This window comes from Bacillus rossius, chromosome 1 (genome assembly GCF_032445375.1).
Source record: "Bacillus rossius redtenbacheri isolate Brsri chromosome 1, Brsri_v3, whole genome shotgun sequence".
NCBI lineage: Eukaryota > Metazoa > Arthropoda > Insecta > Phasmatodea > Bacillidae > Bacillus > Bacillus rossius.
In genome coordinates this window covers 237,822,004-237,840,675 of record NC_086330.1, presented here as the reverse complement: position 1 = coordinate 237,840,675, position 18,672 = coordinate 237,822,004, and the positions used below count along the sequence as shown (strand labels likewise).

Genomic DNA, 18,672 nt, shown 5'->3' with positions numbered 1-18,672 from the left:
TTAAGAAACTACATTATCTCACACAAGTATAGGCTAAGTCTTAAACAATTTTTTAAAATTTAACTCCAGATTTGCATCTTAACAAACATGTTACGTTTCAATGACGTCAATATCATTTTGAAATTCATAGTACACTCTGTTACAGACTACCTTCATTACTGGTTCTGGAAGATACTTCAAAATTTGTTTGATAAAAACAAAACACTTGTCTTTTTCATTAATTTTGAATATTCTTTTATTGTCTTTATCATGAAGTTTTAAAAACAGTACCTCAACTTCCTCACCATCAGGCTTACTTTGGCACATCCCTACAAATTTGTATGTTCTCTTCTTTCCCTCATATTCTACTAAAACACATTGTCCTGGTTTGAGATGATTTGTTGAAACTGAAAGGATGGGTTCATCGTCACTGAAATCACTTGATTCTGTTTCTGCAGAAATGTCATTGTATGATACTTTTTCCTTCGTCATGCTGCATTTCTCTAACGTGGAGAAAGATGTGCGGCTCACTAAGAGACAGAACTTGTTGTTCAATGGTTTAAAACAATGTTTTGACTGAAGTCCAGGTACAGCATGTGCATTGTTCCATCAGACCATTAGCATCCCTTTGAAATTGTGAATTTCTTCCATGTTTACAAAAATGCATTTTATTCCTGAAATGATTTCCGAAGCACAATCGAAAAACTCTTTCGCATTAATAAACCATCCTACGGTGGCACTTCACCTCATTCCACACTTTATATTTGACCATTCCTCCTATACCATCCACTGCCCCTTTGCCATGAGAAGTGGCAAAAAAATGCCACTCTCCAATGAGCCCAAAATCATCTAAGAAGAAACATAAATTAAATAAATTGTATCTTTTTTCTCTTTCAACTCCTTCCTGTGCTTCCTCTGGCGTTCCGAGTCCTTCAAACGTTTTAATTTCAATTGTCTTCTGTTATTAGGCCTACACAAGATATCCATATTTTTCTTTTGTCTTGTCTTATCTCGCTCTTGTTCTTTACTTAGGTGCTCCTTCCATTTATCTGGATTAGCTTTCAATCTCTCTCTCCACTTACGTACATGTTCTTTGCTGTCCTGTACCTACCTTCATCTGTAAAATGTAATAATAAATATACATGCAAACTTAAAATTCACATCTACTATACATGGCTCATAAAACAAAACTAATTGTTACCTGTAGTCCTGACACATTCCAAAATGATTTACTCTTAAAAGCATGCTTTAATATCTTAAATGAAAAAAGTTTTTATATTTGTGTTACGGGTGTGACACTTTTTAATATTAATCTTTACTTAGTTAATCAAAATATAGCCAGTTAAGGGATGGTCACATTAAACATTGTCATATATAACCTTTCATTCACATAATGAAAACATGTTCAGTTCTTTATTTAACCAAGCATGTCAACTTTTATCAATTTTTTGTTACGGGTGTGACAGATATGTATACAGTTACTAAATAACCAAATTCATGACAGATTAACTTACCTACAGAATGGATATGTTGATGTTTCTTTACAACAAGGTTAGCACTGTAAACACTACCTAGTGAATGTTACAAACAACCTTTTTGGAGGGAAGATTTAAGCATGCCAACTTAACATATCTCTACAAAAATTTTCTCTCTATGTACATGGTTTCCTTTAACGTTTTAAAATAATAACCTAAAAACAAACAATTGTTACTTCTGTACCAAAAATGTTAAATACAATACTTAAGTATCCTAAACAAACCACAAAAAGTGCTATACTATAATTTTTAATTTTTTGAAGATTTGTCCAGTTTCGCATGGAATGGCCCTCTATCCTAATCTTGCCAAAGGTTTTTCCACAAAGAATAGCTTGCAAATGGGTATGGGACAAGCAATGTTTTTTTTAAAGCTTTGTACAAATTGCCCATGTCACTGTATTCATTTTTGCTCCACACATTTAATCTTTGGCAAAAAGCATACATGGCCAGAAAAAAAGTTTTCCAAGTAATGGGCAGCCTGTTAACCACTCATTTTTCGAATATAAATTATAATTAAAATGTCTAACAAAAGATTTTACTGTTATTTTTATGTCTAAATCAGGAGTCGGTCTCCCCACTGCCAAACACTTATTTTTTATCTTCAAAAGAAAAAGAATTAAAATCAGTACCTACTCAAAAAATTGCAAACAACGCAGTGGCTGTGTTCTCGGCTAGGGCCAGGTTGAGAGTCCTGCTCCATCCCGGACAGCATACGCTCGGAACTCACAGCTTACCTTGTTGGTACGTGGACGGCAGTCGCAGATGAAGTTTACATTCTCACTGGCTAGCACTTCAAACGAAAACAGTAAACACCAAAACAGAATAAAATGTTCTTAAAACGGACACTGTTGCACAATGAAAACTTGCCTTATAAGTTGTAAAAATAAAATTTGTACCGGTATTTGTTTGTTGCACGACACAACACAACTTCTGCCTGCCGACGCGCGCACACGCAGCTAAGGCCAGCTGCTCTGGCTAAAGCGGGCCTTGAGCGAACATTACCAAAGTAGTCTCACGAAGATACGCGAACCCTTCCCCCCCCAGCCCGACCTCCTCACCCACCCGGCTTTAACGTTACCATGACAACCGGGTGACACACTAACAGACGCACCCGCTACGGTGATCACATCACATTGGCACACGAGATGAAATTACCAGATAGCAAAAATTATTACATTATGCCAAGCAACATAACAACAGGGTAAGCACTGCTTACCTAGCATCTATTGAATACATGCCACTGGCTAAATGTATCCCACAGCACATGTTCACAGAAGTTGAAACAGACTGTGTGTCATTGCGTGCTTGACTTTTTTTTTTTGCCTGCCGAGATTTCGTGCTAACTTAAGTTTACAGACGTGCTATTTTGAGACTGGGGCAGTAAAATTAAAATCGCGCTAAATGAATTCGCACAATCTGAAGCCGTGCTAAGTGAGGGATAGGTGTACTGTCACTCGCAGACTCCACTCCGCAACATCTTAAAACTGCTAATTCCGAGTACTGATTCCTAACCGTAACACTCATGTTCTATAAGTACGTAGGACCATGCTCTGACACCAAAACACAATGAGCTGGGTGCTGCTGTAGCACCATGTAGAGTGTCTTTTCTGCATTAAAATGTTGTTTATTTTGTTCATTTTGTAATTGCTGTCTCTCACCAAGTGGCCAGGAATCCTCGTTGAGAACTCACCGGGCATAAACTTTCCTAACTTCACCCACGTAACAGCCCAGCAGACAACACTACTCGTAACATATGCATACACACGTATGTGCCTGCACACACACATATGCTAATGCACAGTTTCCGAAATTTCTTAAGTGACATCATTTGAGCTAAAGAAGACTTTCTGTTCATTCAAAAGCAGGAAAAATAATTACAAATAAACTTTATGAAAAATGTCCAGTTACTTCAATACCGCATAACCAGGGCACAGTGTCCAGGGGGTCAATGCTGCATTGTAAGTAGATGGTTGCTGTAAGACAAACACCAATGTCTATGGTCAAAAATAGCATAATTAAGAATTTTGTAAAAACCCATGCATGACAGATGTAAACATTGTATTTAAAAAAACGATTAAATAAAATTTTTGAAAAACCCCTGCTCAAAGGAAGTAACGAAAAATAAAAAGCTGTTTAAAAAGGGTTGATTTGTTGTGAATTCAGTCATATAAACAACTATTTATGACTTTTCTTAGCGCCACTTACCTTTATGTACATAATTGTTTCTCGTAGAGATAGACACAGCAATAATATCAAATATAGGTAATACGCACTTTCACATAATCTTACCTAATTAATATGACAAGTCCAAGAAAATTAGTTGGAGCTGCCATTCCGTCCTGAAATGAACTAAATTTTGCAGTTTTACTAGTTTGAAAACTAATTGAAATTGCATTGGGTAAGTAAAAAATGTAATCTTTAATTGATATAAATTGCTGCATCTTTACAAGACATATAATAGCTTTAATATAATGCTATATTTTAACTGATTTTATATATATATATATATATATATATATATATATATATATATATATAATTAACCTGAAAATAATGCAGTGATTTTCATAAAAACTACTAAAACTAAGAGGGGACTCCCATTATAATCACAAACTTGTATGTTGCGGTTGGAATAATTTGAATTTACAGTAGGGCTGTTCTAATACCAGAGACGGGTTATCTGACATCAATACCAAAGTATCTGAAGTATCAGTAAAAAATGTGTGCACAACATTTGATTTCTCTTTAAAAAGACTTATCTAAACAAACATTTCTCTAAACATTAAACTAAATGGCAAATGTGGCAGTTTTCATAAATAATCCTGTGCAACAGTAGGCTGCTCAACACCGCCAAAAGCTACACCACCGCCACCACTACCTCCTCTCTCCGTTCATCACTTGACTTCAAGACTTCCAGAGGAAAAAAAGTGTTTTCAAAGGTTAACAATTTGGGGAAGTAAATTCACAGAACATCATATTCTGACCTGTGGAATTTCATGTTACAGTGATTTTAATGCTAAAAAGGTTTTTGTCAGTGCCTGACAATATCATCCCACAGATGGAGATATCCACTGATGCGACACTGCGTGCTGTTCACGTAAAAGCAGCACAACAAATTCTCAAAACCAAAAATACATACACCAATAAACTAACATTTAAAAATTAATTACCAAAAGCAACCAAAAATATACTCTCTTTAAACATAAACATTAAGCCCATGCCTACAGACCCCAAAGATGGTGAAGCAGTTATATTTTTTTTTGTTGAAAAATCTCAACATTTTTGTGGAAAAACAATATATAGCACAAAATATGGCTATTTTTCATATTTGGATTAATACCATTTCTGACAGTCTCAAGTGGCACATCATAAACATTGAACACAAAACAAACGTTTTTGATTCCAAAGTATTTCAATATTGTCTTCAACAGTGCATATACCGTATTTACTCGTGTATAGCGCACCCTCGTGTATAGTGCGCACCACGATTTTTGTAACAAATTCCAAAGAAAAAAAATTAAAAATTCCCTCCCCCCCATAAATTAATTTTCTAACTTTTTGTGGTACCTGTTACGTAATTACTTATGAAACAAATGATTATTTAAATTGATGTGTGGTGATGTGTCAGGAAAATACTTAAATTAAATACTCTTCCACCTGAAAGCGAAACTTTTGTGGATTACTGTACCATCTGAAACGACCGAGCAAGCTAAACTCTGCTGTGTAGACGGAAGATAATGAAGCACTGTATCGTCACAACTGGTACAAGAGCGGGCAGGAGGGAGGGAGGGAGGGAGGCAGGCAGGAACGGGACTATGAACATCAAGTAACTTGACAGTTGACAGGACTAAACACCACCACTCCCGTCACGCTACGTTGCTAAGCTGGCGCCGAGGACTAGATGACTCACAGGTAGCTGCTGGAACGAGAAAGCGAAGGAAGTGGGCGGGGGACTGGTGACAACATGCTCTCTCTCTCTTTTTTACTAGCTGCTGCGCTGGCTTTCCGTAGAGGGGGGAGGTCTAAAATTAAACACGAGACCATGATGTGCGAGCTAGCCCGTGCACGCGTCTGCCTGTGTGTGTGCATGTGTGGGTGCGTGTGAAAGAGAGGCCTCGTTGCTTGTGCGTATGTGTGGGGGCTGGCCAGAAACGTCAATCACCCGGCAGTTAACGACTACCACTACTCCTTCCCACCTACCCCCCCCCCCCCCCCACCTTCTTAACTTTTTTTCGTGTATAGCGCACATCCTTGATGTTTTTTTCCTTTCCTGGAGGAGAAAGAAGGGTGCACTATACACGAGTATAAACGGTATATAGCACTGATAGATGGCAGAAACCTGAAACTTTGCGGTTCATGTCCAACTTAGCAACACATCTTTTAGTTTCATATCTTTTGTTATTTTTGAAAGAGCACGACGGATTTGCTTATGAGTAAAACTACTACCTTTTTTTATATTTATACTTGTTTTTATGATACACTTGAAACTTAAAAATCTGTGGTTTTTTCAAGTTACGATAATTTTTGGATCCTGGAAAGCATTTGAAAAAAGTGAAAATTATTGTATTAATAAAATCTAGTTATTCGTAAGATCATAGTTTAGGTAGCCAAGATGGCTGTTTCATGGTACGAGAAGTCACTTTACTCTGAGTTTTATGTGTGTTTTGTCCTGTCCCTTTGTTTGCATTTTGTCGTCGTCCGTCCGAAGGCCATAAAGCCCGGCCTCCACCCGCCAGTATTAAACCCCGCTAACGGAACGCAACCCCAGCCCAGGTCACGTGAGTCAAGCGAGACGACAACATCGGTGAGTGTTTAAATAGATTACGCCCGTATGCCAACTCCACCAAACAGCTCTTATGCTTCATTAATTACGGGGAGTAATTAAGTGATTTTTAATTATCAAAACAACCCGTAAGAGTGAAAGTGCGTCGTAGGGGTGCAGCGGTTTCCCCGTGGGAAACCGCAATTAATAAACGTTCAGAACATCCCTTGCGGCCTTCCGCCAATAATTAACAACAGCATAAATCAACCTAATTAGCCTCCCCGTTTTCACCTGCAAATAGCCACTGGAGTAGTCAACAAGTGAGACAGTCTCCAGCTTGACTTTCTATTTCAAATAGTATTATTAATCTCAATTTTATTATGTATTATTATTATAGGCCTTCCGCCAACTAATTCAGACAGATGTCATTAAATTACGAGGGTTCTAGAAATAATAATGTCTAATTATAATTATAAATTTGGAATAACGGCACATTAGAAAGTTCGGCGCGTCATGACGCTTCCCCCCCCCCCCCCCCCTCCCCAAGCCGGCACAAAGCGGCAGTAGAGTTTTACTCACGGGCCGGGGCGGACACGTGATCCCGCGGGGAGACTTCAACTTTTGTGCTACTGATTTCTTCATACTGGTAAATATTATAATTCATTAAAACCTCTTTTTCCTTTCCCCGCGTGCCCCCGTGCCCTTTTCCGGTGCAGGGCTTAACCCGGCCGCGTTAATTTTTGCTCGTGGCGCAACAACGGTTCGCGACGCAGTCACCTTACGGTCCGGGCCGACTCCCGCGAACAGAACTTAATTTAATTCGTCGAGCAGACGCCTGCCGGCTACAAACGTAAAGACTTTTCTTTTAATATTACCTTCGTGGGCCCGCGACTCACACAGGTGAGCCCGGGCACGAAGCTAATTCCAGTTTATCACGGGAGTGGCTGTTAACCCACTCAAACTCTGCGACGACCCCCAAGCCCATGTAGGGATCTTATTTGCAAGTGCCGCAACGTAACACGTAATTAATTATTCAGTGCGAGTGTGTGTAGTGTCAGCGTATTTGTCCAGTGTAATTGTATAACTTGTGCCCATCCATACTTTGTGAGATGCAGGATTAAAAACCAGCACCTAATTAACGTGTTCTTTATTTCATAGACGTCCCCTGAACAGTTAGGAAACAGTCCTCTACACTGTTTAGGGCCAGTGCGTATTAAAAGCAGGGACTCCCTTCCACCATCAACAGCCGCCGATCCTAGTGGAACACGCAGGGGCAAAAACCCACGACCACCTCGGTTAATACTCAAATTAACCTGGCGCCCGCCGGAGATTTCATTAAGAGCCACTAAAACCACTAGGACCGCCCCGAGTCTCGATCACGAGACCGCGGGTGACGGCAATTTAATTACATTAACTTTATACCACCTAAAAACATACATTGTTTATGTTCTACCCAGTTTATAGATGTTAGTGGGTTTTAAGTTATTTAGTACCTACTTACCATGTGTCTACATGATTAACAGTAGTAACTAAATTAGTTTATTGGTTGAAATTAATGAGGACTATAGCGACGAAACCTAATTTTTTCAATCAATTTTGAGGATAGTTTTAACCTAAAACTGTTGCTATAAAATTAAAAATGTCAAGAAAAAAAGGCCAAGATTAACATATGGTACCAGCTTTCAAAAATTACATTTTTTAATTAATTTAGGCATAGCTTATAGAAAGGTTATTACATTAATTTTATGTACTGCTTTTAAGTTGTTACACTAAATTTTTGAACTGCATTTGACTTATTTAAATTTTAATACTGTTTTAATTAATTTTATTTACCTTTTTTTTGGGTTCCTTACCTACACCTACAGACCTGAAAAGATCATGATTGCAACAAACTCAACTAATTACACGAACTGTGATTTTTTAAGTTAAAATGCATTTTTCCAATTTTTTCAGTCTTTTCCACAAATTTCTACACAATTAAATAAATTTTATATTTCCTACTGTGCTCTTCATTTGTACCTCTTCTCTCCAAAAAAGGAAGCATCACCCTATTGTCAAATGCCAAGCCGAGGGCTGGAACAGCTTAGTTGAAAAACTACATGCGTCCAAACTGCATTACTTATGAATGTTTTGACTACTGTTTTTATTACTGCCTTTGAAATGTCGTCTTGAGTGATGGATGACACTTCAGAATTTCCTTGAAAGGGGAAGGGAGGAGAGCACTAATGACGCTGTCACAGGATCCTTTTCCCTTCTTCCCGTCTCTTGGTTACTGCTTTGAAGGCAACACCTTCCCCCTTCTGAATCACCTACACTCTTCACTTTCGTTTACACGTTTGCTTTCTGAACGTCTTTTATGCTGCAGCAACCAAACTATTTTTTTATAACTGCCCGTTTGCGGTTTTAAAGGCCATGTAAATAACACCATTTCAACATTTCTAATCTTAAATGTTAATTACTCCACATAAAAAATGTCAAACAAATGTGGTTAGTACAAGTCAACGAGCTGATGAGATTAAAAGTGACTGTGTTTACGCATCCGATGCCATTACACTAATGTGTAAATACTGCAACTGCTGAATTACGTTTTAAAAAAAATATTCATTGCAAAGCACGTAAAAAGTGACAAACATATGAATGCCAGGCAAAACTACTCCAGTGGTAATGATTTTGGATAATGACCCTTATTAAAGACTTAACCAGTATACAGGACTTAAAATAAGTGTTTTAACCCAAAAGTATCATTCTTAACAAGTCAGAAGATGTAATTTCACTAATAAAAAAATTCCCAAAATCAACATCATTTTGAGGACACAGAACTTTTCAAGGTTACAAAGCCATGAAAGAAGATATGCAAGAGATTTGCAAAACAGACAAGCAACATTGATAAGTTGAAAGTACTGACTTGTCAGAGTACAAATTACAATCAGAAAAGGCTATTTTTAAAAATACTTTATTAGTTCAAAATTTCATTTTACCTATACATTAAAATTTACAAACTTCACCTATTGGTGTTCCCTCTGTCTCACATTGCAACAGAATATACTAGGAGGGCAGTTGCATCTATTTCTCCCTTTTTGTTGTTTTGTTTATAAAACTATTGATAAACAGAACTAAGTGGCTAAAAAAATAATCTTGATCTCTCTGCTGTGTCCATCGTAACTAACAAGCGAGCAAAGAACTGAAGCAATGTACTTTTTTATAGCTCTGCAACACACTCATATTTCCTCATGAAATACTGATAATTTTTATTTAATCTATGTGAATAAGTTAAGTCTATGCCAAGCAGTTACATGTCTTATGAAAGTGGAAAAGTATTTTTCAATTTTCATTTCTGAAAAACTTATTTTTTCTCATTTGCCATGTCTTACATGCTGGAAACTCCATGTATGTGGGCCCCTTAATGCCTTACAGTCAAGACTACAGAGGTAAAGCCGTAGAGTGGAAGGTCGGAGAGGAATGCCAGTCTCCGACGAGCTTCACACGAAGCCACACTGCATCAGGTGCTTCACCATGTTGCAGATGCGCAGTCGTCCGGCCTGGGTCTTGATGGGCTTGAGCGACCAGATCTGCTCCAGCGGAACAGCATCGTCTCCATCTATGAGGTCGATGTCCGGCGCGTCCTCCTCGCTCAGCAGCGACATGGGCAAGGACTCCAGGGCCATGTACAGGCCGTACTTGCTGTAAGTGGCCAGCTCCTTCTGGAAGGCGGAGAAGGGGTAGACGCGGTCCGGGTTGGAGCCCAGCTCTGCGATCAACTCCGACAAGGCGGTGTGGTACTCCCGCATCAGCCCGTCATAGTGCTTCTCTCGCAACTCCTGCCCCGTGCACGAGTACAGGAAGAAGGACAGGTCCAGCACCGGCGAGCTGCACCGCACAATCTGGTAGTCGATCATCCTGGCGGCCAGTGGGGAGGAGGTGGCGTCGCCCCCCGGATACAGGAACATGAAGTTGGAGGACCAGGCATCGCCGTGGCTGATGACGCCGTGCGGCTCCCGGCTGTCCGCCACCAGCTTGCAGATGCGGTCGAAGAAGTCCTCTCCGGCAACCAGCTGCCTCAGCTTCTCCTCGTACACCGACCCGGGCATCTCCTGAGCCATGGCGTCCGTAGCCAGGCTCACAAACTTGTCTAACATGTTTTTGTACCAAGGCTTCAGAGCTGGCTTGTAGTAAACCTCCTGAAAGAAAAAAAAATAGAATTACATCTAGAACATAAAATTTTTTTGAATTGGTTTGGGTTGGTTTTAGAGGTGGGACGATACCACACTTTCGATACTCGATTCTGTATAGTTTTTTCAGTTCGATACTTTCGATACTCCAGGGGAAAATATTTTCCCTTTAAGTAGGGCTGGGCGATTCCACAGATTTAATTTCGGTTCGATTCCGATTCAAATTACTGTAAAAAATTGAAATTTCGATTTCGATTCGATTCTTTAATTCTAGAGCAAATGCATAAGGTAAACAACCTTTAAATGCACCTTTCACGTTTTCACTCATTTCTACAATCAGCACAGATTGTTTTCACACGAGAAACTCAACACGGTATTGGACGTGACAAAATAAAATAAACATGATGGATCATTTCTCATTTCCACAGTACTAACGCTCTTGCATTTTCCATTAATGTCGTCGGCATCTGTGATACTGCAGTGAAGGCATATATGTTAAGACAAAGAAAAAGAACACAACTACCACATGCCACATGTGTAGCTATCAAACTTCCTCACTTAAAAAAAAACGTATAAAAGCGGAATCCAGAATCAAAACAAAGTGGTTATCACAGATATAGTGCAACAACTGCACAGCTTCGATGGAAGAATCAGACTTTTTTATGTCCAAGCCGTGGTACTGAAGTCTGCCACCATTAGCGCTCAAGTTGCAGACAATTCGGCAGCCATTTTGTGGAAGTGTTGCGTGCACGTCGGTATCATATCTATGAAGCTAAGGTAGTGTTTATTTACCGCTTTCGGTGATTGAGGTTATATTCACAGCCCAGAAATTAAACTTATTGGACGATTGGGTCGTGGACTTTTCAATTGCATAATTAATGTGTTTCCCGGCCGTTTGTAATAAAGATTTTTTTTTTCCCCATTTTGAACAAAATGAGTGTTGTTATTTAGAGGATTGGAGGTAAATATTGCTTATGAATCATGAGTGTTTGGCAGAACCAAAGTTCGTAGATATGAAGAACGTCGCTAAATGGAATATTCGTTGAGGATTTACGTACATACAAAGTTTATGTGCAATTTAACGGAATGTGTGGAAATTGTCACCATGCAAATGACCTAGACAAAGTTCGAATTTTTCGAATCTTAATTTTAAAGAAGAAACGATTTCGATTATTTACGGAATCGAATCGAAATCGTAATTTTCGATTAATCGCCCAGCTCTACCTTTAAGTAACAATTATTACAAATAACATAAATTAGTTTTAAACTATATAAATTCAATCTATCATACCAGCATTATGTCAGATTAAACTTAAATACATAACGTGTAAATAATTGCATTATATTAATGAAAGATATGAATTTATCATTATATATACATATAATAAAACCACCAGAAATGTAAAATACAGTCCATAATCAAGTAAAGCTGACATGAGAAACAGTGGCCTTACAAAATGTTTGAAGTCCTTTCTTGGAGGGAGGGAAAAGTCACCAAGCCTAAATTAGAAATAAAAAAATTAGGCTATTGTAAATAGAAAATCAGAAATTTTTGCTTGTTTGTTTCATTTTGCATACAACTTTATGCAAAAGAACAATTTTCAATAAAATTTTAACTTGAGAAACGTAAAATACAAAACAATCCGATCGTAAGAAAACAATAACAAACTGGTATATTCAGTTCAAAGATTAATGAATGCACAAAATATGAGATCCGTGCCTTGGTAAAGCGCGTGCACCATTTTCATAATCATTGCTAGTTTGCGCCACTAGTCTCGCTTGGTGCTGGCCATAGATGCTACTAGTGAAGTGCACAGTCTTCCTGATACTATCCATATCTATGGTGCGATAAAGTTATTTTCTTACGTTTGCAAAGGTAAACAATGAACGTTTTTCAAAATAAAAGCATTTATTAAAACGTAATTTATCAGGATGAATATATCTAAAAAAAAATATGTGAATTGAAGGACTTTTCCGCTTCGTAAAAACGTATGAAACGGGAAATTAATGATTTTATAAGTGTATGTTCCGGGATAGTAAACCATTGTAAATATAGTAGTACTTTCGGCGGGACCTTGTAAATATAGTAGTACTTTCGGCGGGACCAAAATTAATCTGCGTATGACACGGGAAAATGTATGAAACGGGAACTATCATCGAGGTTTTACTGTAGTTGTATTTTGTACCATGGCGACTCAAAACTTAATTCAATACAAATGAACAAGCATTCCGGCATCGAAAAAATGTATCGAACTTACAGTTTCGATACTCGATACTTTGCGATACCGTCAAGTATCGAAGGTATCGAAGTATCGAAAATCCCATCACTAGTTGGTTTTCATGTTGATATTTTTCCTCCCTGCCACTTAATTTAATGCTAAGCTATATCATATCCTTTTTGAATATCGACAATAATTATGGTACAATTAAATAAAGCAAACCTTACATGAGTGGCATACATTAATCCATGGGTCACAAGGAAAAAGGACAGGGTTTATTTTAAGTGTTTATCATGATGGTGACCCAATATTGGTCCTCCATGCCAGATTATGTCGCTAATTAGTTTCATAAAAAAATTATAGTTACTTCTGGGTATTATTTAATTTTTCGACTAAGGACATTTCAAATAGTCTAAAGTTATATTTTTCAAGATTTATCCCAAAAAAATGTTTGAATATTGACATTTTCTATGGTCTTTTTAAATAGAGCTTTCTAGGGGTGGCTGCCAACCGATGCTAGCTCCTCAGCGATGGCTCGCCGGGTGGCTCGCTGTACCTCATCCTACGCAGCGTTTCACATTATGTGACCTCGATGCACCTACGGTTTCACGTCATGCTCTCAGACATGCCACAGTGTCTCCGGCATGCATGGTAGGACACCAGCGTTGTGTTTCAACACACTTTCTTTCAGTTGGTCCTGCAGACAGCGCATGGTTCTGGTGCTTCATCCTGGGTCCTAGATCTCGCGCTGTCTTAGTAAGAACACTTGGCCAGGGCACTGCTCCTGTTGCTCTGCAGCACCCTGACATCTGCTGGTCGATCTTAGAACTAGCTTTACCCAAGTATATGAGAAAAATTTTACAAGTATTCGTTGATTGATAAGTTATCTTCAAGGTGAAGTATGAGGCAATAGTGATCAAAATTTAAATACATAATGCAGACAAAAACTTTTGATTCAAGAAAATTACATATGAGAGTAGCTTACAGGCACTCTCAGATGACACGTGACTTTATCGTAACTTCTGTTACATATGTGACCGTAGATACCCTGTGTAAGCTTATCGGTAGAGTCACCTGTTTTTCGCGATGCGCGAAATCGCGAAATTTGCTTATTTGCCAAAAATTTGTGAAAAAGTAACAAAACGTATAGATTTGTGGCGATATATATAGAATTGTGTACCAATGACAGATATTTACGTAACTACTAACTATTGGTTGTTACGGAGTTACTATCGATGTTTCAATGTCGCGTTGGTACAAAACAAATGAAAATAGAAAGTGATGTTCTGTTTACTTGCTTCTCGCGCGTATTGGAGTAGGTTTTCTTTTGAGCACTATAGATTATTAAAGAACTGTGACCGTAAAATTGTATGTTGATTACTGGCAGTTAAGTTCACGTTCGTGAAAAATGGTTGTCACAGTATACGACCGTGCTAAAGAATTCGCGCATGAGGGATTTTAAGTTTTTGACAAATTCAACAAAATTTTAATGTGTAAGTTTTGTAATGTCCGAATCGAGTGGGCAAGAAAAGATACGCGTGTGAAGCATATTCATGGGAGCGTCACCCATAAAAAGAATAAGGTGTTAGCACGGGAAATGAATGAAGCAGGCCTATCGTCAGGAATAAAACAAGTTTCGCTCACTGACATGGTATCCCAGGTAAAAAAAGTCAAAGTAGACAAACAAGAATTTGTTTTGTCTATTGTTCGCGCATTCAAGGGCGCGAATATTTCGTTGGAAAAAATTGATCCCCCGAAATTACGAGATTGGATAAACAAGTTTATAGAAGGTGGTATTGGTATTATGCTTGTGTTTATTCTATAAGAAAATATGTCACTCTTTTCTGTCAATCAATTTTCGATAAATAAGTTTCTGCAAGCGATATATTTTCAATTATGCACAATCCCGAAACCCTCAAAAAATATAAATAGTCCTTTAACCTAACTTAATATTCCAAATGCAAAACATACTTTTTTTTTTAACTTAAAATCCCTTGAATTGTTAATGAACTACAATTCATTTTAGACCTAACAATGACTCATTCACATTTCTCAGGTGCTGGTGACTTACCTACAGCAAGTAGGCTTCAAGAAGGGTACGTGCCACAGTTAATTCAGGAGGAGGAAGAAAGGATGAAAGAAGCTGTTCGAGATAGACTGGTTTCTATATTATGTAATGAAACTACAGACAGAAAAGGCCAATGTGTATTTATGGTGCCCATCAAAGTGCTCACATGTGGTGACAGTTCCCTTCAAAAACTGTACGTAGGTGGGGTGAAAGTTTTGCAGAATACTAATGCAGTGCTGCCAAGTATTACGGATTTTCCGTAATTATTACGGATTTTAACCTCTAGTTACGGAATTATGGAGACGTCATTGTTTATTACGGAAATGGGGGAATTTAATTTTATTTGGAATCGTAAGAATTATCTACAATATGATGCATTGTTTGCTGTACGATTAATCACATAGCTCAACAGTGCAATAAATATGGTATAAAGAGCAGTAAATACTGTGAGGATAACTTGGTATCTTAACAATGCCAGCATACCAGTATGTCAAACATTTCGGCACCAACCCGAAAAGCGGCACGTTAAATTCTGTTTTTTGCGGTAAATGTCGTAGAATATGGGAGGAAGACATGGCAGCACTGTCCACTGTTGTAGGAAAACGAAGTGTCGTACACTTGTATGCGTGTACATGTACAATGTACGCCATTGTGTAGATTGTGTAGATTTGACAATGGGTCGGTATGCGCAGAACATTAATCAAGTCAACACTCACCACAATGAGCCTACTTACACACCTTTGGTCGTGGCAACTGGTTCAACAGAGCATGGTTGCAATCTGTCAGGACTATCCAGTAATTTATCTCCTAGGTCCCACCAATGGATGCCACATCCACCAAGTTCAAGTCCATCAAGTAAAACAGGCCACAAAAATGTAAATGACATAATAAATATACGATAAATCACATAGCTCAACAGTGCAATAAATATGGTATAAAGAGCAGTAAATACTGTGAGGATAACTTGGTATCTTAACAATGCCAGCATACCAGTATGTCAAACATTTCGGCACCAACCCGAAAAGCGGCACGTTAAATTCTGTTTTTTGCGGTAAATGTCGTAGAATATGGGAGGAAGACATGGCAGCACTGTCCACTGTTGTAGGAAAACGAAGTGTCGTACACTTGTATGCGTGTACATGTACAATGTACGCCATTGTGTAGATGAACAAAATATGAAGCGTGTGTCGGATTCGTGTGCATCAGCTAGCAAGAAGGTTTTGCAAAAGTTTCGTCGTAGTTATACAAAAGAATGGTCATGCCTTATTGCGTCGAAAATATCTGAGGAACATGTGTTTTGTAACGTGTGCAAATGCGATTTTGTTATCTCGCATGGGGGACGAGATGATAGCCGACGCCATGTGGAGTGTAAAAAGCATAAAGATTATGGTAAAGTACGAAGTGTTCATCCATCAATTTCATCTTTTTTTGTAAAGAGCGGTGTAAATGAATCTACGAACGCTGAATTGTTATTCACTTCGTTTCTTGTGGAACACAATATTCCGTTGGCAGTTTCTGACCATGCTGGTCATCTGTTCCGGGCTATGTTGCCAGACTCGGAAATAGCAAAAAAATATGGTTGTGCAAGGACTAAAACTTCTGCATTAGTCCAGTACAGTGAACTCTCGATATCTCAGACTAAAAGGGGTGAGAGGTGGTCCGAGTTACTGTTTGTCCAAGATACCGAAGGGAAATAAAGGGAGAGAAGACAGCATATGTTTTAACTAACGGAACAGACTATACTGTTAGTACACATGGCACGAGGGAAGTGGCAACACAGCAAGTTATATCAGGGCTACGGTTGGCTGTGGTATTACATTGCGCATCTTAAATACAAAAAATGTAAGGGACGTGGTGATAAGATAAGCCTGTGCTATATGCTGAATAATGAATCCATTGTTTGCCTGCTGCAGAGACTCGTGTTGTTTACGGAATGGTCTAGGGGAGGAGATGAAAGAGAGAGACGGAGAGAGGCGAGGTCAGCTGTCTGTTTCTCAACGTCTCTTACGGAATGGAGGGGGCGGACGGAAAACGTGGGAGATAATGATACAAAATATGTACCGATAAAATACGAACCGATAAAGGTTTTTATGAGCGCATGTAATGTAAATTTTTAACTGTGAAAATAAACATTAATTATCACTGTACCATGTTCTGATTTTACATCATTTAGTCACAGTCTGAGTAAAACACACTTTCGCGGCTGTCACTGTAAGAACATGAAGGGGAGAGTAAATCAGCTGGCCTAGCTTCTGCAGATTCTGTTGACTTTGAAGGCTTGAAAAAGCTGTCAATCTTCTTCTGGTCTCCTCAACCTCTCGACCTAGCCGGGCGCTCTCCAGTAACATGCAGCGATTGGAAATGGTGAATCTATTTCCCGGTTCTAGGAACCCATGTTAGGCTCTGGTAACAGTGTCTGGCATGTAAAAGACCCAACTTTCTCCTAACCAGGACTATGCCCTAATGGGATTACCTGCCTGGGGGAGTATTGATGCAAATTTGAGGTGTGAACCTAATGTACATGTCAATCTTCTTCTGGATGGTTTTGTGTTGCTGCTTACTGATTACTAATTCCCATGCTGCTCGGAAATGTCTGTAATATGACTGAAGGTCAGCATCTGAAGTTGAATCAACAATGTTGATAAGAGTATCCAGGGCTTGTCTAGCACTGGAAAGGTCCTGCTTTGATAGCGGCTCTAATTCATCCTCTTCGCCAGTGTCTTGCTGTGTGGTAGTAGGAGACAAAACATCTTGAGCTATCTCTTCCTCAGTCTGAAACTGATTACCAAGATCTCCTTCATCAGCATCCAACCATTCAGTGACGTCTTCTTTTGTGACACCTGTTTCGCCTCCAGCCATTAGTGTGCGCTGGTAGTCACTGGCTTCAAACTCTAGAAAATCTGGCTCTGTCACCATAAAAGAGCAGTTTATTCCACCCATTTGCAAGTGTAGCTGTCTTGATTTCCTTCCATGCAGAAGCCCAGTTGAAAATTGCAGACCTAATGCTGTAATTTCGAATGTTCTGCAGTGTTCTCATTCCTCGGGTATCATCCTCTTTGTCCTCTGGTTCTTCCAACACCACCATCACTTTGTCTAGAAATTTTTTTTTGTATATTCTCTTGCATGCTAAAATTATTCCCTGGTCCATGGGCTGGATAAGAGATGTGGTGTTAGGAGGCAATGCCAAGCATTTAATTTGTCCATCCTGGCTACACATCTTCTCCCTATCGGAATGGGATGGTGCATTGTCAACAATTAGCAAAGCCTTGACATCTTCTGGATCAATGCCTAAAACTTCCGTCTGAGATTTCTTTACTTCAGGCACAGACTGTTTATGAAACCAGTCACCTGTAATTGCCTGTGTAAACCAAGCATTTTGTGAGCTGGTATAGTGAACTGGCAGATCAGTCATTATATCCTTTAGCTTTCGAGGTCGGCGTGATTTTCCCACGACAACCGACTTAAGACGATGACTGCCATCAGCATTGGCGCACAGTAGAGCAGACAGCCTCTCTTTACTCAGTGTACGCCCAGGCGCAGTACCCTGGTATTTATAAGATTGTGTATTTTCAGGCAGTGAATGCCAAAATAGGCCCGTCTCATCCGCATTGTAAAGCTGCGCCTTTGTCAGTCCTTCATCGTCAATTAAAGTGCAAAGCCGTTTTCTGAATGGCTCGACACTCGCAGTGTCTGCACTCAAAGCTTCTCCGAACATCTTTTTATTTACGATGCCGTGTCTGTGTCGGAAACGCCACAACCATCTGTCACTTGCTTTGAACTGAATGTTCATGTGTTTAGCCAACTTGTCGACAGCTACTTGTAGCTCAACACCACGAACTGCTACACCACTGGATCTTTGCTATACGTACCATCTGTGTACAGCTTCTTCCAAGTTTGTATCGCCTGGCAACTTTAAACGTTTTCTGCTAGCAACAGTTTC

General features: G+C 39.0%; 1 protein-coding gene across 2 annotated transcripts in view; it reads right to left on the bottom strand.

The window, feature by feature from the left end:
- Nucleotides 1-9,215: 9,215 nt before the first annotated feature.
- The window catches only part of LOC134527388 (uncharacterized), a 78,194-nt gene continuing 68,737 nt past the window's right edge, over nucleotides 9,216-18,672 (bottom strand). For both annotated transcript variants that reach the window (XM_063360039.1, XM_063360038.1), the window contains one exon: nucleotides 9,216-10,454. In XM_063360039.1, the coding sequence (XP_063216109.1) occupies nucleotides 9,756-10,454 (699 nt within the window). In that variant the 3' untranslated portion in view covers nucleotides 9,216-9,755. The remainder of the gene's footprint in view (nucleotides 10,455-18,672) is intronic.